The 25,115-nt window shown below is 32.7% G+C and overlaps 3 protein-coding genes across 3 annotated transcripts; 1 reads left to right on the forward strand and 2 right to left on the reverse strand.

Annotated features, from left to right (window-relative positions):
- Positions 1 to 5,797: 5,797 nt before the first annotated feature.
- LOC123888339 (protein DEFECTIVE IN MERISTEM SILENCING 3) lies at positions 5,798 to 11,297 on the reverse strand. Its single transcript, XM_045937369.1, has 8 exons — positions 11,147 to 11,297; positions 9,425 to 9,568; positions 9,103 to 9,217; positions 8,389 to 8,632; positions 8,006 to 8,197; positions 7,596 to 7,916; positions 6,764 to 6,986; positions 5,798 to 6,261 (listed from the first exon to the last, which is right to left on the reverse strand). Exons 1-8 carry the CDS (start codon positions 11,177 to 11,179, stop codon positions 6,229 to 6,231), a joined length of 1,305 nt encoding a protein of 434 aa, XP_045793325.1. The 5' UTR covers positions 11,180 to 11,297; the 3' UTR covers positions 5,798 to 6,228.
- A 3,053-nt stretch (positions 11,298 to 14,350) lies between these two features.
- Positions 14,351 to 17,610, forward strand: LOC123888340 (putative disease resistance protein RGA1). The gene is made up of 2 exons (XM_045937370.1): positions 14,351 to 17,147; positions 17,229 to 17,610. Exon 1 carries the CDS (start codon positions 14,509 to 14,511, stop codon positions 17,125 to 17,127), a length of 2,619 nt encoding a protein of 872 aa, XP_045793326.1. The 5' UTR covers positions 14,351 to 14,508; the 3' UTR covers positions 17,128 to 17,147; positions 17,229 to 17,610.
- A 2,137-nt stretch (positions 17,611 to 19,747) lies between these two features.
- Positions 19,748 to 22,810, reverse strand: LOC123888341 (putative disease resistance protein RGA1). Its single transcript, XM_045937371.1, has 2 exons — positions 22,366 to 22,810; positions 19,748 to 22,242 (listed from the first exon to the last, which is right to left on the reverse strand). The coding sequence occupies exons 1-2, from the start codon at positions 22,687 to 22,689 to the stop codon at positions 20,074 to 20,076; spliced, it is 2,493 nt and encodes an 830-aa protein (XP_045793327.1). The 5' UTR covers positions 22,690 to 22,810; the 3' UTR covers positions 19,748 to 20,073.
- Positions 22,811 to 25,115: the final 2,305 nt, after the last annotated feature.

Genomic DNA, 25,115 nt, shown 5'->3' on the forward strand with positions numbered 1-25,115 from the left:
TTTGTTATTTACCAAAAGAGGAGGATCCGTTGACCCTAGGAGTAAGTTTCCATCGACTTACTCCGCTTAATAACTCGATATTAACATTATATTTTTTCATTCCAATCGTTGAATTCAAATATCTAATTGAGTAGATCACCTCCACAAATTTTTATAAAAATTCAAAAAATGTAGTTATGTGTTCAGACTATCGAAATTCAACGGTTTTTTTTTTTTAAGTTTGTTGTACATTCAATTGAAGTTATCGGAAAAAGTATCAAACGATTTTGAATTTTTATAAAAATTTGTGGCGTTGATCTACTCAATGAGATATTTGAATTCAACGGTTGGATTAAAGAAATATAATGTCGATATCGAGTTATTGGAGTCGACGGATCCCTCCTCTTTACGAAATACTCCTCCCCATTTTTTTTTATAAAATCAAAAAATATAAATCCCTAAAATCAAAGAAATACATCTTAATACTCCTATAAATTTAAATTTGTTACATACATATCTCTATTTAATTACCTTTAATTCTCCTAATTTATTTACTTTTAATTTTAATATATTATCTCTTAATAAATAAGAATACAAGTGAAATTACACATCTGATAGATTTTAAAATTAGTCAAAAAAAATTATAAAAATGACAAAAATAAAATTTGCTACTTTTGTTTCTTATCAAAAGGATCGAGGGAGTGGTTTCTTATCAAAAGGATGCCTCAAACTAGATTAGTCTGTCCAGTGGACCGGATACAGGTAGTGAAAACAAAACAAAAAAGTAGAAAATGATCGAAGGGAGTAGTTAAAACATTTACGATGTATTTTCTTTCTCTTTCTATCAATTGCATTTCTAAATTATCATAAGTTATATTATATTCAGTTCTTAATATAAAAGAATGTTGACTTTTGATTTTTATTATAAAATTGATGTATCTAGACAAAATAATATAGTCTAAAATCTAATCTAAGAAGTAGAAGAATTGAACTGGTCTGAATGTCATTTTTTATATTAATCAATAATAAAAAAAAACATTTTAGCACTAAAGGAGGATTTCAGATGCGAGATCTAAAAACATATCTCTTTGTGGCACCGGTGGAAAGTAATTTGTGGTTCGTGAATCTCGTTTTAGATACATCAAATCTACAACTAATCTAAAAAGTAAATATTTTTTCAACTAGAACAGCATTCTCTGGTACTGAAAATATGGTATGAAGTGCTTTCTCATGTTATTGAATGATGCTCTTCTCTGGTTTTTTTTCCTTCTTTGTATAGATAAGATGTTTGTTTTCTGGATGAAAATTTTGATCACTTTGAATGATGGGCCTCTCGGCCAAGCAAATATAATATGAGAAATTTTTTTTCGACCCCTACATTTATCACTTTACTCCAACATATTTTAAAATATTCCTATTATACCCTTATCTTAATATAGTTTATTTTATTATTTTTTACTTTGTCGATTTCTCAATATTCCGATAAACTGTACTCCCCTTCAAACACAATGTTCCGACCGATAAAAAAAACACAGTGTTCCGGTAAGTGTTTTTTCCCGGTTTGTTAATTTTATCGGAATATTTTTCAAAAGTGTTCCGATACAATATTTAACAGTTTGCAAAATTTTTTAGAATTTTCATCGTTTTTACCAGAACACTTATAATAAGTGTTCCGGTATTTTATTCGGAACCTATTATAATTGCTCAACGGAACACTTTGAAAATGTGTTCTGGTATAGGAAAAATTGCAAAAAGAATTTTGTTGTTACCGGAACACTTTTTTAAAGTGTGTTCCGGTATGTTAAACGTAGAACAAGACCAACATATTGAATGAACAGCTCTCACCTCATCACTGAGTCAATTGGAGAGCAATACATGTTTGTATCCAGAAAATCCAACATATTCTCATCTTGTATGCAATAGAATATATCTTTAGTTCCAAGAACTACACTCACCATTAGGTGATCTTCTTCCCATGTTTAATCAAGCACTCAACACCCTTCCCCAAAAGAAACCCGTGATAATTGAAATACAAAACATGTCTATATTGAGTGCATAGACACCACAAGAAATAACACAAACAATAATTATTTCTTCAAGTATAAAACACGAAAGAAAAAATAATTAAATCAATCTGCAAAAGAATACGTCCAGGTTATGGTGAAAGACAAGACATATACTACAGAAGATTAAAGAATGTACATTGTCCAAAGGAGAATGGATGATAAGTACCAGATAAAGTGATAAACTATCAATCCAGAACATCGGTTGCTAAATAATAATAGATTTAGAAAAAGTGTTCCGGTAATAACAAAGTGTTCCGATTTAACATAACACACTTTTAAAGAATTATTCCGGTAACGACCAAAATTTTCTGCAATTTTTCCTGTACCGGAACACATTTTCAAAGTGTGAAAAGTGTTCCGGTAACCAATTATAATAGGTTCCGAATAAAATACAAATTGGAACACTTGTTATTAGTGTTCCGGTAAAAACGATGAAAATTATGAAAATTTTTGCAAACTGGAAAATATCGTACCGGAACACTTGAAAGTTTATCGGAACACTGTGTTTGAAGGGGTGACCGGTTTACCGGAAAAATGAGAAAACAATAAAGTAAAAAAATAATAAAATATTCTATAATAAGTAAGGGTAGAATGGGAAAATTTGAAAATATGTTGGGGTAAAGGAATAAATGTAGGGGTAGAAGAAATTTTTTTTCATATAACATTCATATATTATACTAGTATAATACCCGTGTGTAACCCGTGCTTGCGCACGGGTCACGGCATTGCCGCGATTTTTTTAAATTTAAGGGTGAATATTGTATAGTGTGAACTTAGTCCTGTTATAAAATTACTCGCCATTGAATGATTGTTGTCCGTTGTATGATAGTTATAATTGTCAAATTTATCACCGACAACTTGTTCATATATGAATAATATTTAACTTGTTGGCTTGTTCAAAAAAAATATTTAACTTGTTAGAGTGATATTTCTCATTTTAATAATTGCAATTTATCATCTATGTGTTCTACAAAAATAAAAGTAGGAAAAAAAATTATTTCGAGCCCATTAAAAAAATTTAAAATACAATTAAAAAGATTTGAAATGAGATAAGATTTCCATAATATAGTTTATAGGATCAACTCTCATCATATCTACATACAGTACAGTAAGATTACTTATGATAATATGCCTAAAAACTATTTTTCCATCATTTTGGATCGTTTTATTTTATGTATCAATGACAAATATCTATGTTGTATTTTTTATTTATAATTATCAAAGATGAATATATTTTGTTTATTTTCTTTTTCGATGTATCAATGTCAAACATTTATCATATTCTTAAGTAAAAGCTTCAGGTGCCCGGAGAAAGGAAAGAATTATTAAAAACAAATGTTTTTGTTTTAATTATCAATGACAGATATGTGCATCATGTTATTTTTATATATCAATGACTAACATAGTCAATTAGTGTTGTATTTGTTTGTATAAAATCTACTATGGAAAAAGAGTAGAGTAAGTGATAAATATAATTCATACTAATTCTTTGAACATGTTTTTGAAAAAGCAAATGGTCATTGTTAAATTCATATATTACTATTGTCCAAATATTATTACTTTTTGAGATGCATTAATTCAAATAATTAACAAACACAAATACATAATTTTTAAACTCCTCAGATTTTTTTTCTCAACTTGGCAATAATATAAGTGGAAACAAAAGAAATATTCTACCTTTATAAAGTACTTATCACATTATATTTGCAAATAAATTTTTTCACTTTTTGCATCACTTGTATTGGCATGTAAGAAAAAGAATTTTTCTTTTTTAGGCTTGTTAAATTAATTGTTAAATATATTATATCATTAAATAATATTTCACCTTAGAATCATTAGAGAATGACATGGGGTTCTCTCTTATCTCTATTCACAAAGAAAAAGCTCTCATCTAATGACATAAATTAGGTAATTAATATGATTTTGTCTTCCTACTTTTTTTTCTTTATTATCAGCATTTTTGTGTCCTTCATGTTTGATTCTTTCAACAATTATGTGTGGAAGTGCTTGCTTACTCTCTCATATAATTATATCATATAAATTTATTAAAAGCAAAACATGGTATAATTATAAAATAAAAAATGGTACAACATAAAAAAACAACATGTGGCAAAGGGTAGAAAAGGAATTTCCATAGTATCTCCCTTTCATAGATTTATTATATGATTCCATTGATTATTTATGTTTTGCATTGTGAATATTATGTCAATTAATTTGATGCTTTTCGATGTACCAAAAAAAAAACAATTTGATGTTTTTCAAAACCTAATTATTCATATCATCACGAAAAGAAGCCAATTTTAATAAATGAAGGTATATGTAAAAAAATTAAGATCAATTTTACGCAATATAAATAGGCCTAAGTTCAAATCCTGAATTTTCCATTTCTCAAAACTTGAATTGTGCGTTTAGCCACTAGACTATTTGACAATAAAAAAAGCGTAGATATAGTTTAAGTGCATTTTTTTCTTACTTAAAATAATTGAAAATTTTGTCCTCGCTTTTTTTGAGATGTTAATGGCCACGGACAATATCCCTATTAGAAATTTTGGTTCTCATTTTTTAACTTGAGAGATTTTCACATTGGATTTAATATCTCTATGTGGCTTAATTTATTGTTTTTCAAAAGTCAACTATTCATAAAAAAGGAGATATATGAAAAATTGTGAATAATTTTGGCTTAAATGCAGTTTTGGTCCCTCAAGTTTCACAATTGCTTGATTTTGGCCCCCCACATTTCAATTGCTTGATTTTAACCCTCTAAGTTTCACAATTGCTTGATTTTAGCCCTCCAAGTTTCAATTGCTCGATTTTGGCCCTCCAAGTTTACCCCATTTTGCATTTGCTAGCCCCCCGTTGACTTTTTTTACTATAAATTGCTTGTGTGACATTTTAAAAAAATTAAAAATATGTTTTAATTAAAAAATAATAATATTTGTTTTTATAAAAATGTATTAAAAATTGTTTTTTTAATAAAAAGTTTAATAATTATTTTTTATTTAAAAAAAAGTTTACAAAGTTTTTAAAAAATAATTCATAAAATGTTTTTTTTACTTTTTTATATAACAAAATTATTTTACAAACTACATATAATAAAAAAAAAATTATAATTTAGTTTTTAAAAAACAATTTGTAATTTATTTATTTATTTTTAAATACTTATTTAATTTTAAAATGTCACATAACCAATTTTTAATGAAAATATTCAACGGGGGGCTAGCAAATGCAAAAGGGGGTAAACTTGGGGGGCCAAAATCGAGCAATTGAAACTTGGAGGGCTAAAATCAAGCAATTGTGAAACTTAGGGGGTTAAAATCAAGCAATTAAAATGTGGGGGACCAAAATCAAGCAATTGTGAAACTTGGGGGGTCAAAACTGCATTTAAGCCAATAATTTTTTACACACGTTTAGTTAGCAGGATAGAAAAAACGAACACACACTGCACACTAGTAAATGATAAAATGTTTAAAGGTTCCTAAAAAAAAAATAATAATAATGAATACTTGTATTTTGAGTTCATCTTTCATAGAATTATCTTATACTTCATTTATCTCCTTACCAAACTCCAAATTATCATCATCATTTTATTATGGGAACAGGAAAATTAAGACAAAAAAGATTTATCATCCAGTGTTTTTGGTAAATAAAATTCATCCATTTTTATCAAATCAATGCTATTGCTGAAGCTCTATTACCACGTTTCAAATGATTCAGACTCCATTAAAGTGATTAAACTATCAACCTCCAAAAACTGTAGAGAAGAATAACTGAAATTTCTACAAACAGCTAAGGTCAAATAGGCTTAACAAAAACCTACAAAATTCACAGCATCCAATCACACTCACTACATAAACAGTATAACAAGCTAATTACAAGGAACCAAGAAAACAGTGCCTACCCATTAACTATGTTTTTTCTGGAAAGGGTTAATCATGCATACCTTACGCTCATACCAGTGTCTTGGAAGAAGATAATAGAAGCCGTAGCTTACGAAACTTACAAAAAGCATCTAGCTTTAAAAAACAGTGTGCTTCCTTTTCTTAACCAAAATTTACCTTCATCAGAATGAGAACATTCTCCTTCCAGAGTCAGACTACAAAATTCAGCTATATACTCGATAACAAAATTAAGTTGTTAGCCACAGGCTATGTTCTTCATGACTTTATCATCAAGCTTAATTTCATCATTGAGGTAGTATGTAAGGAGCAGTCTGAACCTGATAGCGTCATCAAATTAAAGAAAATTTTAGCAATGGTGAATTATATCATAACTCAAGTTTACGGGAAAGCTTTAATCAATCATTTAGCAATGGTGATAGTGCCATTATATCATAATCTCAAGCAATCTTACTGGAAAGCTCGCCTCAAATGAAATAACTATGTGAACCCGATATTTGCATAAACTTGTAGTTAGATAATGTAATAAGCATGCATCAGTCAGAAATTCAATTGTTGATTAATCAATAGTCAATAACCATTGCAGAGTTTGGTAATAATTTTAAATATAATTATCACAAAACTACCTTAGAGAGAGAGAGAGGATTTTCAGCTCTCTTAATAATAAATTCCTAAAATATTAGTAGAAGTCATTTAAACTGTTTTAAGTAACAGTCAAAACAACTTAGATAAGGGTGAAACAACAGAAAAAACCAGCTATCAAACTACACTCAATGTTTATAAATCACCTAGGGTTAAAATTCAAATATCCAGAAAGATTACCTGAGTTGCATATGATGAACTTGACGATAAAAATTTAAGAAAATCACTCTTCTTTTTATTGAAGTTGTACTTTGCCATGTCCAACAACATGTTTTCCCTTTTTATTTCTTCCATAAGTTTTTCCTTCTTCCATTGGATGTCCTTCATTTGCCTCTCATTTTCAATATGGTCATCAAGCCCCACTGATCTTTCTGGTCTGGGGAATCTCACATTAACATCTTCCCTGCAGGCCCAAACAGTTTTTTTTTTTTTTCAGTTCACATATTTGATGATTGTACTCTTCTAAAAACAAATTACAACAAACAGCAAGTTGATGTTTCTAAAATGAAGCTTATATTGTTTTAATGAATTTTTAAACATATTTGAAAATACATAACAGTTTATCAGTAAAAACAATATATATAAATATATCAATTCAAGAACCTACAAAATTTTAATTTCACAAATTTCATTGATTATTCATTGAGGTTCCATGTTGTAAAACATATCAGACTTACATAGTTCATATTGTACAAGTTGCTATACAAGTTATAATTGTAGTAAAAGATTGAAATAATTGGCATTGTCAGGTCCTATTTTGGATAGCATTGTTCCAGTAAACTGCAGTTAATCTAGAAAAACCACCTCTTGAGAGATTAAGGAAAAGATTTCTACAAGATACAGTTCCAAGAAAGATTATTCTCCCATTATTCTTCTTTCTTATAAAAATGGAAACACTGATGTTATTTCCATTCCCAGGATGCTAAAGTTTTCAGCCTGTCATAATTTTCAGAATATACTTAAAATGAGTTAATACATAATTTATAAATAAATCAGCTTTTCATATTCATACCTATTGCCCAAGGAAAATACACCAGAACTTCTAACCATTCCTCCATCTAAAGAAAGAGCTCCATCACTTATACAAGGAAGTGCTTGTATCATTTCAGCCCTTGTCTTATATACTTGTAGACGAGAAAATAGATTATAAAACAGAGTTTCTCTGAGGCCATAACCACTCGGTGTTACACAAAATAGGTTAAAGCTGTCTATATTAATCATATTGACAGCAAACCCAATAAACCCAGCAGGACACTCCCCGTTGGGCAATCTTGGGTTTAAAATGTCCAGCTTCCGTTGTGAGTCATCCACCACATATTTACCAGCATAAGGCCTAAAACAAAATAGATTTTTTTAAAAAAAAAACACTGATTTATCCACAACCACAAATAAAAGACAAAAACCAGATTCTTGTAGTCGTACCTTAGAGATTCAAGACATATCACTAGAAATCGATCATCCAAAGTCCTTCCAATAGAGGCACCTAGCCCATGAAGACCAACATTTTTATTTATGCAGCCTTCACTACCGTACATTTCAAGAGCTTTGACTCCTTCATATGTTCTACAAACAATTGCCAGCATAGTCTCCACTCCTAGATACTCTGAGAAAAGTCTGCATTCCAAATGAGTAGAGTGAAACTATTTGTATGTATGATTACATTTCATAGATATTAACGAAGCAAAAAAAAAACTTTCATCTTGCTTTAAGATAATGACAGACCCGGGAAACAAAGAAGCTATAACAAGATTGAAATGAGTGCATGATTTCACAAGCCAAAAAGAAAACATATATACAAAAAGTACCTGCTAAGATTGTCATCCTCAACTTTTCCCAACATAGCAACAATACCTACAACATCCTTTATTAGTGTAAGAAGAGAAGCTTGTTCTCCATGACGAGTCTTCACCTGCCACAAAATACCAGCACCGGATTTTTCATGCTGCAATATCTGTTTATTTACCTCCTCCTCAGTTGTAATGCGGGGATCGTCAGCATTACCAATCTCAATCTTGGTTGTATGTGAAGACTTTGATTTCCCAATAGCACCTATGAATAAGAAAGGAAAAGCATAAACGACACCTACTTTTTTTGATAGTGAACTATTACAGAAAAAATGAACAAAAGATCATTTCATTTAAAATAAAACTCAAGAGTGACGATTTGAAGTTTATTGCATCGTAATAGTGAATAGTTGAGACATGTACTTCAATTTTCAGTCTAAGCATACCAAAACATATTAACAATCCCCCGTCTTAAATCTCAATTACATTCTTAATCAGAGCCCTAGAAACAAAAAAGGTTTACCCATTCTCTATTCTTTGAAGAATAATATTCAAATAATTAGTGAGATACTGGGATACCATTATTTTAGTTAGCACAGAGCACCCTAAATATAAGGGATGGTCCTTAATGCACTTAACAGAATTGGATTGTCAATATTTTTTATGATAAGTAGCTTCTAATCCACTTGCCAAACAAAGAAGAAAAGTGACCTTAAAAAGTACAAAAAAATTTACCTTGCAAAAGACGAATGGAGTCGTCTAATTTGACTTTTTCAGTGTTCAAAAGACGCACTCTATCCTCATGCTGCTTAATTTTCATCCCAAGCATATGTAGATCATCTTGTAGTGTCTACAAATATTATTTAGGCGTAGTTAATATGGTACAAATCTAAATGACTCATTTGAAATCCAGAATCTTAACAAAATAGTATGCCAATATATTATACACACACACACACACACGCACACAGTGCACAGAAGCAACATTTTCTGTTTATAAAAACAACATAAAAAGCAACATTTTCTGTTTATAAAAACAACATAAAATATAAGCAACCTGGGACTGCCGGATGATGATTTCTGCTTGAATAAATTCTCCATTTTTCACACCGTCCTTTGTGTCCATGGAGTTTTCATTCAAATCCACTGTCACCAATGCTGAGGTCCCTTGGACAGACAATGCCTTTGTATGAACCAAATGCTGCACATGAAAAACTTATTCACTAACATAATAAATACGGATAATGCTTGCTCACACGAAAAAATAAATAATTATTAGGTACTATACTACTTCAGCAGGTAGATTTTCCAAAAAGCCTGTCCACCCTCAAGCGAATGAGAACTAACCAGTCTTTAACAAAAGAGGGATTTGGAAGTTTAAACTCATAGAATCATGCTATTGACGCATGTATTGGTGTGTCTAAATTTCTTATTCATTTAATCCTTCATTAGACACAGTTGTATGCATTTTAGGCAGCATATTATATCAATAACAATAAGATTTTTTCTAGTAACACGCCTTAATAATCCAATTACGCCCCAAAATGTCCCAAATACCCCTGTTATGAAATTCAATTTGTAAAATCAACCTCTCTGCCCCATTAACCTTTTTCACGTACTCTTCATTTACCCCACTCTCCCATTCTATTCATCTTATTCACGTTCTCATCTCCTCTTTAAGCTAGATATCATTGAGCGAGACAAATCTTGTTTCAGTGTTGTCAATTGTGGATAGCGGAAAATAGCAGATTGTTAAAATTCCACTGTCCAGTAGTGCTAAAGCACCACTATAGTGTCTATTAGACGACATTTTGTATTAAACAGCGTATAGTGGAACAGTATCGTTTTGTCCAAATTACGATATGCTATAGCAGCTATTTAACAACATTGTCTTGTTTCTCTGGTAAATCATCAATCTGATTATCCACAACAGTTATATCCCTCAAAACAAGTTATCCCCTTCTGTTAGATACGTGTTTCCGCAGTTTAGCCCCTTCTGTTAGATACATGTTTCAGCAGTTTAGCCCCCTTCTATTAGACCCAACCCTTGTAAAATTTCTATAGTAACACTACGAGAATGGATCCTCTCAATTTTTCACAATTTTCACATCTCAACCATTAATAAACTTTTATCTATTTATTTTAAATTTAAATATTGTTCTATATTTATAATTCAATGGTCCAAATCCCCACTATTATTTCCTCAATTTTTTTCCACTTGAGAGAATCCTTTCTCTTAACACTACAAACTAAATCTATATAATAAAAGGTGAACACTCCGATGCCCAACTTATATCGTTGCGTATGGTTGGGTACCGTAACCGATAGACAAAATTCAATGTCATGTCATATTTTCATATTAATTTATATTTAAAAAATTCATGTTTAAAATGAATTTTGCCTATGGATACCGGTACCAAAGAATTTACCATCATAAAATAGCCCTCTCTAACATGCAAATTCACATAGCAACTCCAATGTAGGTTATATTACAATAATTTAATTTTTCTGATTTTATTACCATACACGAAGAACAACTATATACCCTAAATTAAGCTACAACAGAGTAATTAAAATCATTATTTCCGAACAAAATTCTCCGATTGATAATTTCATAAACCCTTTCAAACCCTCTAGAATCGTAAACGTGAGATTTTCAACAAAAAAATTAACGAAGAAAAATTGCCAGTAAATTTCAAAGGCTATGGTTATTGAAACATTCGTGTGGTGTTAATTAAGAAAGAGACGATAATAGAGAAAAATGCAAAGAGAAACTGACCTGGTTGTTGCTATTACTTGGTGGTTGAAGCATGGTGACTCGGTGAGTGAGGGCTACGAGTCAGTGCAATGTGGAATAAAACGAGGGTGTGAAATAAAATGAGTGTGTAATTGACTCGTTCGATCACTCGTCGTTTTGGAATCTGGATCGCTGCACTTTCAATCACGTACTGTTTGTTGCAGTCAAGTAATCCGTACCGTTTGATTAGAATCATACGATTGACGTTTTAATTTTTTAATTGGATTAAATTCGAAACATTAAATCATAACGTGTCATCGGTTAGGGTTAAGATCTGACGATCGTGATCGCTTCATTGCTAATCTCTCCGGTCACATATAGACCACATACTTCCATTTCTCAATATAACAAAAAAGTTAAAGGCTTAAAATGCAGTTTTACCCCTTCTATTTTGATTAAATCGAAATTTTATCCCCCCTGTTTTAAAATGCCGACTTTTACCCCCCTGTTTTATAATGTTTTGGATTTTGCCCCCCCTAAAATTCTGCTTTCGAGTCTAAACTTCAAAGCTTCGCACAAAACTCAATTTAGATCAATAATTCACCAAAATGATACCGAAACGACCGTAATCGAGTTAAATTTCTACAGAATCAAACCCCAATAAATTTGGAGTTACAGAGAGAGATTAATTACCGTTTTAGTGAAGGTATGTCTTCCAAAATTCTGCACAAAATCTGCTTTCGAGTAACAACTTCAAAGCTTCGCACACAACTCAATTTGGATCAATAATTCACCAAACGGATACCGAAATGCCCGTAATCGAGTTATCTTTACACAGAATCAAACCAAACTAAATTTGGAGTTACAAAGAGAGATTAATTACTGTTTTAGTGAAGGTATGTCACCCAAAATTCTGCATAAAATCTGCTTTCGAGTCACAACTTCAAAGCTTCGCACACAACTCAATTTGGATTAATAATTCACCAAAAGGATAGATAAATGACCGTAATCGAGTTATCTTTCCACATAATCAAACCCCACTAAATTTGGAGTTACAAAGAGAGATTAATTACTGTTTTAGTGAAGATCTGTCCAATTACTAATTTTGCAGAAATCTACTTCTGACCTTCAAATTCAACATCGTCTACCAAACACATCGTAATTCCAAATTCGAAGAAATTGAAATGACAACAAGGGTAATTTTTTTAGCTTTCCAGACATGTAAATACTATTAAAAAATGAGCTACAAGGTGAGAGATGTGACAAAAACACCAATAGTAGTTCGGTACAATAATTAATTTGGACAGACCTTCACTAAAATGATAATTAATCTCTCTGTGTAACTCCAAATTTAGTGTAGTTTGATTCTGTGGATAATTAACTCGATTGCGGTCATTTCGGTACCAGTTTGGTGAATTATGGATCCAAATTGAAATCTGTGCGAAACTTTGAAGTTGAGACTTGAAAGCAGATTTTGTGCAGAATTTTGGTGGGGGGCAAAATCCAAAAAATTATAAAACAGGGGGGGGTAAAAGTCCGCATTTTAAAACAGGGGGGTAAAATTCCGATTTAATCAAAACAGGGGGGCAAAACTGCATTTAAGCCAAAGTTAAATTTATTTATAAATGTGATTGGAGGAAGTATATTTCTCAACAAGGTCATGTTAACTTGTGCCCTAAGGGCACATGTTAAGCTACCTAAAAATAGAAATATAGTATTTAATGATACAAATAATTTAATGTTTAGATAATTGAATACACCACAAATTCAATAAATTTTTTCCACATTTATTTTCTTAAGATGTGCCCTTAAGGGCACAAGTTAACATTCTCCTTCTCAATATAACAAATTGTCCAACAATAAGTAGTACAAGCATATGTTATACTCGTCGAGTCTTGAATATAAGCAACAAAAAAAAAGGCACATTCTTTAAGATAATGGAGTAAATGATTAGATAAAGTATGTTATTTTCAATTTTACTGTTACTTTTTGTTTTAAATTAAATTACTATTTATTATGGGTAAAAGTGAAACTAAGGGTAAAATTGAAATATTGATAATAAATATAATGATTATAATAGCTTTTGCTTATATTTGAGACTTCCCATTTTTTTTTGTTGCTTATATATGAGACCAGATGAAGTATATCGTTAACATTAAAATTTGATTAGTTCCGTAAAAAAAATTTAAAAGTTGATTAGTTGCGTTATTAATACTTGACAAGAATAAATTAAAAATTGACTATTTTTTTTTTAAAAAAACTACATTTTACAAGAAATCATCAATTTTTAATCAATATTCTTTTACGAGTGTGTTTGTTTAAGCTTAAAAAAATAAAAATAAAGTCACTTTATATTTGTTTACAATTTTTTTTTTACGCAATTTGTTTACTAATAAAAAAACATTTTTTAAAAATGTAAAGCTTCTACATAAAGTCATTTTTTAAATAAAGTCATTTATTTTTTTAAAAAAAATAAATGAATTTTAGAAAACTTATCCAACGCTTAAAAGTAAAAATCATTTCAAGGCTAAAAATGATTTTCTAAAAAATCTAAAATATACACTATTAAAGATAAAAGTGATTCTTGACAAAATAAAAAAGATAAAAGTGATTTTTTTTTTTAAGAAAAAATAGTTTTTTTTTTAAGAAAAGTGATTCAGTAAATTTTTTGAAATGCAAATGCAGGGAATGTATCATGTGTCTTCCAAGAAAAAAGAAGGGAGATCAATATATTGTATCATGTTGAGACCATACTCAATACTCATCCTAATCCTCGCAAAATATGTATTTAAATAGTCACAGGTCATTTTCATAAGAAATATTTTGGATTTTTTTTTTAAAATTTGACTAATTTTTCAAATTTTTTAAATATTTAATATCATTTATGTCCTTATTTATGATGAGAAAGAATATTAAAAATAAATAAATAAATTAGTTGAATTAAAAGTAATTAAATAAGGTTATAAATAGAATAAATTTAAATTTATAAGAGTATTAAATAAAAATAACTATGTACGATGTGTTTCTTGATCTTTTTTCAAAGTGTTCCTTATAAAAATGACCGAATGGAATATTTTATAATTATCATTGAAAAAAAAAAGACCGATTACTTTTTTTTGGATTACAATGATATTGATATATGACTAATCTCCGTCGGAGAACTTATGGCCACAAAAGTTAAGTTAAGTTCTCCTCTCGCAGTCGAATTTTTTTTCCATAAGCATATAGTCAGAAATGCAACTCCCAGGTGCTTAAAGGATCAAAAGTCAAAACAGTTACCAATTGCATCAATTCGTTGCTAGTAGAATACCGTTGACTTTAGAATGCAAATTATAGCATTCCATATACCTTAGACTTTAGGACTTAGCACCAAACCAATAATCTTTGCCTGTTTCCTGATAACCATGATGTCTTTGGTTGGATCGTTCCTCTTCAGCATGGCAGAGTCACTCATAGCACAACTTGCTTCTCAGGCATTAGTAGAAGCTTCTCAGGTGCTTGGTGTTTACAACGATCTTCAACACTTCACACAAACTCTCTCATACATCAAAGCTGTGTTATTGGATGCTGAACAAAAGCAAAATCATGATTATCAAAATTTTGAGCTAAGTGAATGGTTGTGGCTGGTTAGAGATGTCTTATCTGATGCAAAAAATGTGCTGGATGAAGTTGAGTTCGAAAACTTACGGAAGAAAGTGATCAAAGCGCATAGCAGCAGCAGAAACATGATAATAACCAAGGTAAATAACTTCTTCTCCAGTTCTAATCCACTTGTTTTTCGATTTAGGATGGCACGGAAAATGAAACAAATAAACACGAGATTAGATAAGATTGCTGCTGATAGGCACAAGTTTGGTTTTAGTATAGTTGATGCTGACAACCATATTGTGCATAGGAGAGAACTTACATACTCGAGTGTGATTGATTCAGAAGTGATAGGAAGGGAACGTGATAGGGAAAAGATCATAAAACTTTTGATTCATCGTGATAATAACAAAAATCTCGCTATCGTTCCCATTGTGGGGCTTGGAGGTGTGGGAAAGACCTCACTTGCAAAGCTTGTGTTCAATGATGAAAGGATTGATGCGTATTTTCCATTGAAAATGTGGGTGTGTGTTTCGGGAAGCTTTGATATTAAGCAAGTGATTATTAAAATCATCAGTTCTGCTAATGAATCTATTGATGCAACTACTTACCGACAAAATTTAAGAGATTTGGATATCCAGCAGCTACAAAATCATCTTAAAAGTAAGCTTAAATGTCAAATGTTTCTACTCGTCTTGGACGATGTGTGGAATGAAGATCGTGTTAAATGGGTTGAGTTGAAGGATTTAATACAAGTAGGCGCGGTTGGATGTCAACTCTTAGTGACTACACGTAATCACTCGATTGCTTCCATGATGGGCACCATTCCCTCTCACATATTAGTAGGCCTTTCCCTGGAGGATTCTTTGTTAGTTTTTGTCAAATGGGCATTTAAAGAAGGGGAAGCGAAAAAGTATCCACATTTGGTAGATATTGGGCGAGATATTGTGAAAAAATGTGGAGGAATACCTTTGGCATTGAGAACATTAGGGAGTTCACTATTTTCAAAATACGATACAGATGAGTGGGAATGCGTAAGAGACAACCAAATTTGGAACTGCCACATTCGGAATGCAGAAGACACGGGCAACATTTTACATGCACTTAAGTTAAGCTATTATCAAATGCCGTGCTATCTCAAGGAATGTTTTGCTTTGTTCTCCCTTTACCCAAAGGACCATGCATTTGATAGTTTTGATATAGCATCCCTTTGGAGAGCACACGATCTCCTTCCACCACCGATCATAAATCAAACAATGAAATACAGTGCTAACCAGTTCTTGTTTGAATTATTGTCAATATCTTTCCTTCAAGACTTCATCGACTATGGTATTGGTTTTTCTTTTAAAATGCACGATCTAGTTCATTCTTGTGCTGCAAGAATTGCACTGGTAGAATGCAAACTTGTAACGGATTCCATTGAAGGAAGGCGCAGGGTCTTTGTTCGACATCTGTCTTTCCCCGAAAACAAAGGACTTGACAAATTTCCCATTCAAAGATTTAAAAAACTGAGAAGCATACTATTTCCGACTGCTGGAATTGGAGCCAACAGTGATGCTTTCTTGGTTGCGTGCACGTCAAGCTGCAAACATCTACGATTTTTGGATTTAAGTGATTCTACGTATGAGACCTTGCCTCAGTCCATTGGCAAGTTGAAACATTTAAGATATCTCAGTCTTGAGAATAATAGGAATCTTAAGAGACTTCCTGATTCTATTTGCAACCTTGTAATGTTAGAAATGTTGATACTTAGTGGATGTACTGAACTTGATACACTGCCTAAGGGTTTGAGAAAACTGATCAGTCTCCAACATTTGGAGATAACAACAAAGCAGTTTGCTTTACCTGAGGATGAGATTGCAAACTTGAGTTCTCTTCAAACTCTCAGAATCGAGTTTTGCAACAATCTTGAATCACTGTTTGGAGAGATAAAACTCCATGCTCTCAAAGTATTGTGTGTTGCTAATTGCAGGAATCTAAAGTCGTTGCCACTTGATATTGAACATGTTCCTGCATTAGAGACTCTTCTAGTTGACAACTGTGACACATTGGAATTTTCAGAGGGATGTGAGGACCAAATCTCCGACATGAGGTTGAAGGTTCTAACAATTGTTTCTCTGCACCAGTTGGTGACTTTGCCTCATTGGCTTCAAGGGTCCGTGAATACATTACAATACCTGTCAATTTCAAGCTGCAACAATCTTGTGGTACTTCCTCAGTGGCTTTCAGCTATGAATTGTTTGAAAACAATTTGTATCACAGGTTGTCCTAATATAATGTCTTTTCCCAATGACATTCATCGCCTCGCCACCCTCGAACGATTGGAAATTGATGGTTATCCTGAATTACTTAGAAAATCTCAGCAGGAAGTTGGAGAGTCTTCTCACACACACAGTACCACTAACGAGCCAGATGAAGTGGAAGAAGAACTGGAGTGATAGCAAACGGCATGTCTAAGGTAAGCTTTATCATCACAGATAAATGTTGACGGTTCTTGACGCCATCTTTGTTTTTATTTATTAGTCTTAATGTTTTATAGTGTACCATCGGAGCAAGGAACGAAAAAAGGGGAGAATTAAATTAAAGGCATGCAGAACAAGGCTCAAGGATTAGCATCATAAGCACTTCTTAGGCAGTTGTACCATATCTGATGGCTGTTTCTCAAACTTTAATCTTATCTATGTAATTTTGTGATTATAAACTTTTTCATCTTAATATTTGATTTAGTTTCCATTTTCAAAATTATTCAGTTGCTTTCTATTAGTTACAACATACAAATAGTAAATTAACATTTGTTGCTCTTATTAGTTTGGCGGTTTTGCTTTTCTTTGAGGCAATAAGAATCGATGAAATTGTTATATAACATTTTCAGATTTCCAATGATCTTTGTGATGGCAACTAGACTATGCCAAACTGATGCATGTCTTATATTCCTGGCCCTCCTCCCATTGCCCTTTTATTTGAATTTCATTAGTGTCTATTGTTTGTTTGTAGAATCAATAGTAAGATTAATGGAAGTCATCACTTCTGGGAACTTAGTAACTCCCAATTGAGAGAAATAGACAAGGAAGAGTTACTTCCCTACTTGAAGAGAAGGATGTTTCTAAAACTTATGCATTGTCAGCATAAGCACTTCTTAAGCTCCTAATGATTTTTCAGATGGATCGATGTTTCTAAAACTTTCACGTTTCTCTTTTTTAACCCTATGATTATAAAACTCTCAGTTTAAATATGTAATTTAGTTTTCACATTCAAATTGTTTAGTTACATTCTAGTAATTAACATTTTTCTCTTTTTAAATGTTGGAGTTTTCTCTTTTTATTTTATAATAATTATGAGGTAATAAGCATCCATTCCTGCTGATTATTATGATGCTTTCATAGCCTAGTGTAAGTGTTTGCATACATTTGAATTTAGTTTGAATTATTTGTAGCTTTAATACTAAGAAGCATGTATCTGGTTGATACAATGATAATATTCATGCAGGTGTCCAAAAACACCCCCCCCCCCCCCCCCCCCCCCCCCCCCCCCCTCTTTTTGATGCCACATTAAGGATGAACCAAGTTTTTTATCAGTTGGGATGAACCAAGTTTGACAAGCCAAAAACATATTGGCTGAACTGAACCAGTTCTTCAGTTCTGAACGTCTTATGTTTTTTAACTAAACTGTTATTGATTATAAAAACCGAACTGTTCTTTCTGTGTTCGGAACTTGTTTCGAAAACAATTCAAAACTGATTTTAAACAGTTAAAATACTAATTTTCTGGTATTAATAACATATTCAAGTTCAATAATTAACTTCAAGTCTCTAATTGTGAAGATCTCAATTAGAATATAGGAGTTAAAAATTCATGCAACCAATCTCATTCACAGAAAATTGCACTTATGTAAGCAGCCACAAGCAAAGTTCTGGCAATATAAATCATTGTTGTTTTTATGACATAGTAACATATACAAGTTCAACAAGAATTGTGTAAATTAGTAAATCATAATATGTTTCTCAAATACCTGAAATGAAGCATTATGAAGTGACATATAATTCAGACAGTCTTGTACAAACTAACAATCATTACGACTAGTCTTTAAACTCCTTACCACATCCAAACAGTGATAATTTATTAGTTTGTAACTCTGTCAAGAAGATACCTATAGGCTGCAGGGCAGTGAGGTAATCATAAAGCTTGATGCTTAAAAGAAAAAATACATCTATAAAGCAGCTACTTCATAAAGGAAGTACACCAAGATTACAAGTATAAACAATATAGAAATGAATTCTTGTAAGCATAGATCAATGTTGATGCATGGATTCCAAATACAGAAGTCAATAAACTACCTAATGTGCATTAAATTTAAAAAAGAAGAATATAAACCTAATTTGTTCCCATGCCTAGCTCAAGATTCAATGCCTAGTTGCCTACTTGATTCCAAATTCGCACGGCAGTTCATGAGAACAAATTGAAATCATCAGAATTAATGATCATTGGCAAAATTTGTCCTAAAAATAATTTACAGATCATATATTTCACATTTGTTTCCCATTTATTTCTCATTTTCATTGAATTGAATGAAAAAAGATGAATAAAGCTTGTTAGGCATTTTCTCGTTTGGACAATAAGTGGAAGCATTAGAAGTTCACAAATGAAAAAAGCTTTGTTAATAGACATTTTCTCGTTTCGGGAGAATGAAAGAATAATAGGAGATTAAAGGATCAAGTTTCTACGCACCTGGAGTTCGACAATAAGGCATTGATTCAGCAATGAGAATGAACCTCCGAGGGCTCGGGCGTTCATAACGTTTTGAGTTTCATTTCACCACACCGTACACTAGATTATATCCTGCCTAACATTTCTATTATTTATATTAACAAAATATTATTCATTGAAAGTAACTAGCATAGAAATTGAGCTATTGGAGCAGCAGCAACCTCTGAATAGAACTGCTACTGATGGTGAGATTGGAGGATATACTGGATGTATCTTGGTGTCATTGGTGCATAGATACTCATCCCTTAGGTTACTAAATTATTATTAACCTCTCTTTCTCATTGAATAAAAAAAATTATTATGAACACATGCACGTAGAGTCTTGATTTATGATCATTGTATAAGATTTTGCAACCTCAAGCAATGGCCTTATTAATCACAGATAAGTTGATTCGTAAATGTTACAGAGAATGATGTGGATAAGTTTTTCATGCATCTTACTATTGACTTTACAAACAATACACGCTAAATTCAACAAAAAGTGGAAGCTAATAACATGCATTATTATTACAAAGAGAACACAAATTTGAGAAAAAGCCATCACAAAAAATAGTGTAAGAGGTGCTTTTGCTGATAATCATCGAGTCTTTGCTCCAATTGCACCCTTTATCTGTCATGCAATTATTCCAAATCTTCTTCTATTTCATCTGGTTCATCAATGCCATTGGGTGTGCGGGAAGACTCTCCAACTTCCAGCTGAGATTTTCTATGCAATTCAGGATAGCCATCGATTTCAAATCGTTCGAGACTGGGGAGGCAATGAATGTCATTGGGGAGAGACATTACATTAGGACAACCTGTGATACATAATGTTTTCAGATAGTTCATACCTGACAGCCACTGTGGAAGTGCCACAAGATTGTTGCAGCTTGAAATTGACAAGTATTGTAATGTATTCACAGACCCTCGAAGCCAAAGAGGCAATGTCACCAACTGATCCAGAGAAACAATAGTTACAACCTTCAATCTCATGCTTGAGTTTTGGTCCTCGTGTCCCTCTGGAAATTCCAATAAGTCACAGTTGTCCACTAGCAAAGTCTCTAATGCAGGAAAATGTTCAATATCAAGTGGCAAAGTCTTTAAACTTCTACAGTTAGCAACACACAATACTCTAAGAACAGGGAGCTTTTTTATCCCTCCAAACAATGACTCTAGATTGCTGCAAAACTCGATTCTGAGAGTCTGAAGAGAACTCAGATTTGCAATCTCGTCCTCAGGTAAAACACACTGCTTTGTTGTTATTTCCAACTGTTGGAGACTGATCAAATTTTTTAAACCTTTAGGAAGTGTTTCAAGTTCTGTACATCCACTGAGTATCAACATTTCTAACATCAGAAGGTTGCATATAGAATCCGGAAGTTTCTTAATATTTCTATTATTCTCAAGACTGAGATATCTTAAATGTTTCAGGTTGCCAATGGACCTAGGCAAAGTCTCATACATAGAGTCACTTAAATCCAAAAATCGCAGGTGTTTATAAATTGACGTGCATGCATTCAAGAAATCTCTACTGTTTGGTCCAACTCCAGCTGTAGGAAATAGTATGCTCTTCACATATTTAAACTTTTCAATGGGAAATACGTCAAGCAGTAGGTTTTCAGGGAAAGACAGATGTTGGGCATTGTCAAGCATGAAATGATTAGGGTGATATGCTAGAAGGCAGTCTCTTGCAACTGACGAAGCAAGTTCATGCACCAAATCATCTATTTTGAATGCAAAACCAATGCCATAGTCGACAAAATCTTGAAGAAAAGATATTGACAACAGTTCATACAAATAATGGTTAGCACTATATTTCAATGTTTGATTTTGGTTACCGTTTGGTGCTGGAAGGAGACCAAGTGCTCTCCATAGCGATGTTACATGAAAACTATCAAATGTATGACCCCTTGGGTAAAGAGACAATGTAGCAAAGCATTTCTTCATATCAGATGGCATTTGAGCATAGCTTAACTTAAGCGCCGATAAAATCTCATCTGTGCCTGGTAAATTCCAAATTTCGTTGTCTCTGACGTTTTCCCAAAACCCAACTGAGTCATATTTTGAAAAAAGTAAACCCCCTACTGTTCTCACTGCCAAGGGATGTCCACCACATTTTTTCACAATTTCCCTCCCAATATTTACCAACTGTGGATACCTTCTCTCTACTCCTTCTTTAAAGGCCCATTTGACAAATAAAGATAATGAATCCTCCAGAGAAAGGCCTTCTAAAATGTGTGGGGAAACGGTTCCCATCACGGAAGCAACTGAGTTATTACGTGTAGTAACTATGATTTTACTTCCTAGAGCACCTACTTGTATTAAATCCCTCACCTGAATCCATTTAACACGATCTACAACCCACACATCGTCTACGATTAGTAGAAACTTCTGACCATTAAGTTTGTTTATAAGATGATTCTGCAGTTGCTCAATATCTAAATCTCTATAATTTTGTTGGTAAGTAGGAGCGTCCCCTTTAGGAGAGTCATTAGCAGAATTAATAATCTTAATAATTATTTCCTTAATGTCAAAGCTATAAAAATCTGCAACACACACCCACATCTTGAATGAGAAATTCCTACTTATCTTTTCATCATTAAACACAAACTTTGCAAGTGTGGTCTTTCCGAGGCCACCAAGCCCAACTATAGGAATAACAGATAGATTTTCATCATTACCATGCTGAATTAAAAGATCTATGATCTTTTTTTTATCATGTTCCCTTCCTATCACTTCTGAATTAATCACACGGGAGTATGTCATTTCTCCCCTATGTGCTAAATGCGTGTCATTTCGAATATCAATTATCTGAAAACCAAACTTATTCCTATCAGCTGCAATCTTGTCTAGTCGCTTGTTGATTTCTTTAATTTTTCGAGCCATTCTAAAACGAAAAGCAAGTGGATTAGAATATGAGAAGAAGTGATCTACCTTGGTTAAGATTCTGCCACCATTATCTTTGATCACTTTCTTTCGCAGGTTCTGAAACTCAATTTCATCAAGCACATTTTCAGCATCAGAGAGGACAACTCCTACTAGCCACAACCAATTCTTCAGCTCAAAGCCATCATAGAAGGTTTGCTTCTTCTGCTTTTGGTCAGCATCCAACAACACAGATTTGATGTAAGAAATAGTCTGTGTGAACTGTTGAAGATCTACATATAGATCCCGCACCTGACAAGCTTCTTCAAATGCCCGAGAAGCAAGCTTTGTTATCAGTGACTCCGCCAAGCCGAAGAGGACAAATGCATCCATAAGTCCAGGTCTACTGGTTTGGTTATAAGCAATGATTTTTGGTTATATCATAGGCACACACACCCTATCTGCTAGTCCATATATTTGCAACTTGCATTCTGAAGTCAATGGTCTTTTTTAATAATTAAATGCAATTTTTGTCTTTTTTTTGTTAAGTAATCTAGTGGCTAGAATTTCACCTTTTAAGGTGAATAAGTAGGAGTGTCAGGGTTCGAACCTCAGTCCCTGCATATTAGAGTTCACACAAACTATCTCATACATACATCAAAACTTCTCAGGTGCTTTGCGCTGCAGTGAAGAAATGCAACATCAGGATAATGCCAAACCAATGCATTAACTACTTATCCTCTCCTTTGTTCAAAAACTACTTTATCCTCTCCTCCTCCTAGTGTGACACAAATTAAGTTGGCATAAATCGAACTGCATAGCCTTTCCCATTGCCAGCACCTTAAGCATGTTAGTTTCCTCATTGCACCAACCTACTATTGACTATAAGCCACTATGTTTGACAATTTATATTTATACTAAATTGTGTTTCCATTGATATAATAATTTCTATTACTATTTCAGGTGTATTGGCATATTGAAGTTTATAAAAATTGATTTTTTTTTGTCAGATAGCCTAGTGGCAAGAAATTCCACCCATAAAGTGGATAAATGGAGTTTCTGGGGTTCGAACCCCGACCCCGAGACATAAAAATTGAGTTTCTATTTTGAAATATTGAGAGTGAATTATCTCTTGACCCGCGAGTCATAATGTTTGTATACGTTTGAATTGTTTGTTGGTTCACTATTCAAATATTTAGAATGCAATTCACAACAACATTTTGAGAAATGCTAAACAAAGTTTCACCATTTTACAAATATAATATTTATTTCTTGGAAAACCTCAATTAGAATATAAGATTTAAAAATTTCTTCAGCCAATCAAATTCATGGATAATTGTACTTATGTAAGCAACCACAAGCAAAAAGCTCTGGCAATATAAAATCATTGTTTTTCTTCTATAACATAGTAACATATATACAAGTTCAACAAGAATTGTTTAAATTAATAAGTCATAATACTATGTAGCTCAAAATCAAATACCTGAAATGAAGCATCATGAACTGAGAGGTATAAATAAGAGAAGCTTCTGCACACTGAATAATCGTTACGTACCCATCACCATTCACCACGTAGTAGTTAGTTTTAAAATCCGGTAGCCGGTGTGGAAAGGAAAAGTGGAGGGTGTGTGTAGCTATTAACTAATTGAAGTTTGTGTTTAGCCCACCCCATATGATTCTTTCCCCCCTGGATTTTATGCCCTTCAATAAAAATTTCGATTTCTACTAACCGTATTTTTTTTTCCTTAAAAAAAAAATTCAGTTTATGTTAAGCGAATTTTTCCTGAATTTGAACTACAATAAAATTCGGTTTCTGCGAACCGAAATTTTTATCAAGGGCAATATTGGATTTTGTTTTTGGTATAAAAGATACGTTGGGGGCTTAAAGAGACAACATCAGCTATTTCGGCCTCGCTTTTGTTTCATGAAATCTATATTTTTTTTTATAATAAAAGAAAAAAAATTCCTTCTACCCGCTCAATTAACCCTTTTTCACTTTCTACCCAGTTCCAAAAAAATAAGTTCTTTTAAAGAAAAATAGAGAGTGAGTGGGTTAAACACGTATCAAAAGTTTGAAAGTTCTTACCGGAACACTTCTGTTTGAGTTATTACCGGAACACTTTTGTTTGAGTTTTTTGGTATAAATGTTGATACTGATCTTACCGGATCAGAAGTGCGACCGCGTCGGCGTTAATGTTGGAAAAGCCCCTGTTGAAGCGGAGGGGGGTTGTGTACATGTAGGCACTCCGACGCTCAAGTCAGTTTTAGTGTGGAGTGAAGGTTTTCTGTGCTAAAATAATGCGTCCCTTACAAATGACAAGGAGTTGCGTTTATATAGCCCCCAGCGCTGGGCCAAGACCCTTGATGGCATTAATGGCCATCAAGTGGCTGCCGGAAAACGGCTTGGAGGCCTTGATGTGCAGTAAATGCTCATCATTCCGGTTTACGGTCGTTACGATACGTGAGAGTATCAGACCGTTGGTGAGTCGAGCAGGGCTCGCGGGCTCTCCGTGGTAGGCTAGCTCGGGACATTATTGTTCGACATCCTCTTCTGCCCGAGCATCGATGCTCGGCCCAGAACAGATACCATAACACCTTTGTTCCGGCATGAGTATTATGTATTCATACCGGAACTCTATATAAAAATTGTGAAAAATAATATAATAAGATAAAGGTAAAATGAGAAAATTTTAAAATACTAGGGTAAATGGTTAATTGCAGGGATAGAAGGAAATTTGAACCTCTACATATATGAAACCTAAGTCGTGGTCTCAATGCGCCTATGCTCAGGATCGATTCAAACAATCACTCCAAAGTGT

The sequence above is a fragment of the Trifolium pratense genome, linkage group LG6 (assembly GCF_020283565.1).
Source record: "Trifolium pratense cultivar HEN17-A07 linkage group LG6, ARS_RC_1.1, whole genome shotgun sequence".
In the NCBI taxonomy this organism is placed as follows: Eukaryota; Viridiplantae; Streptophyta; class Magnoliopsida; order Fabales; family Fabaceae; genus Trifolium; species Trifolium pratense.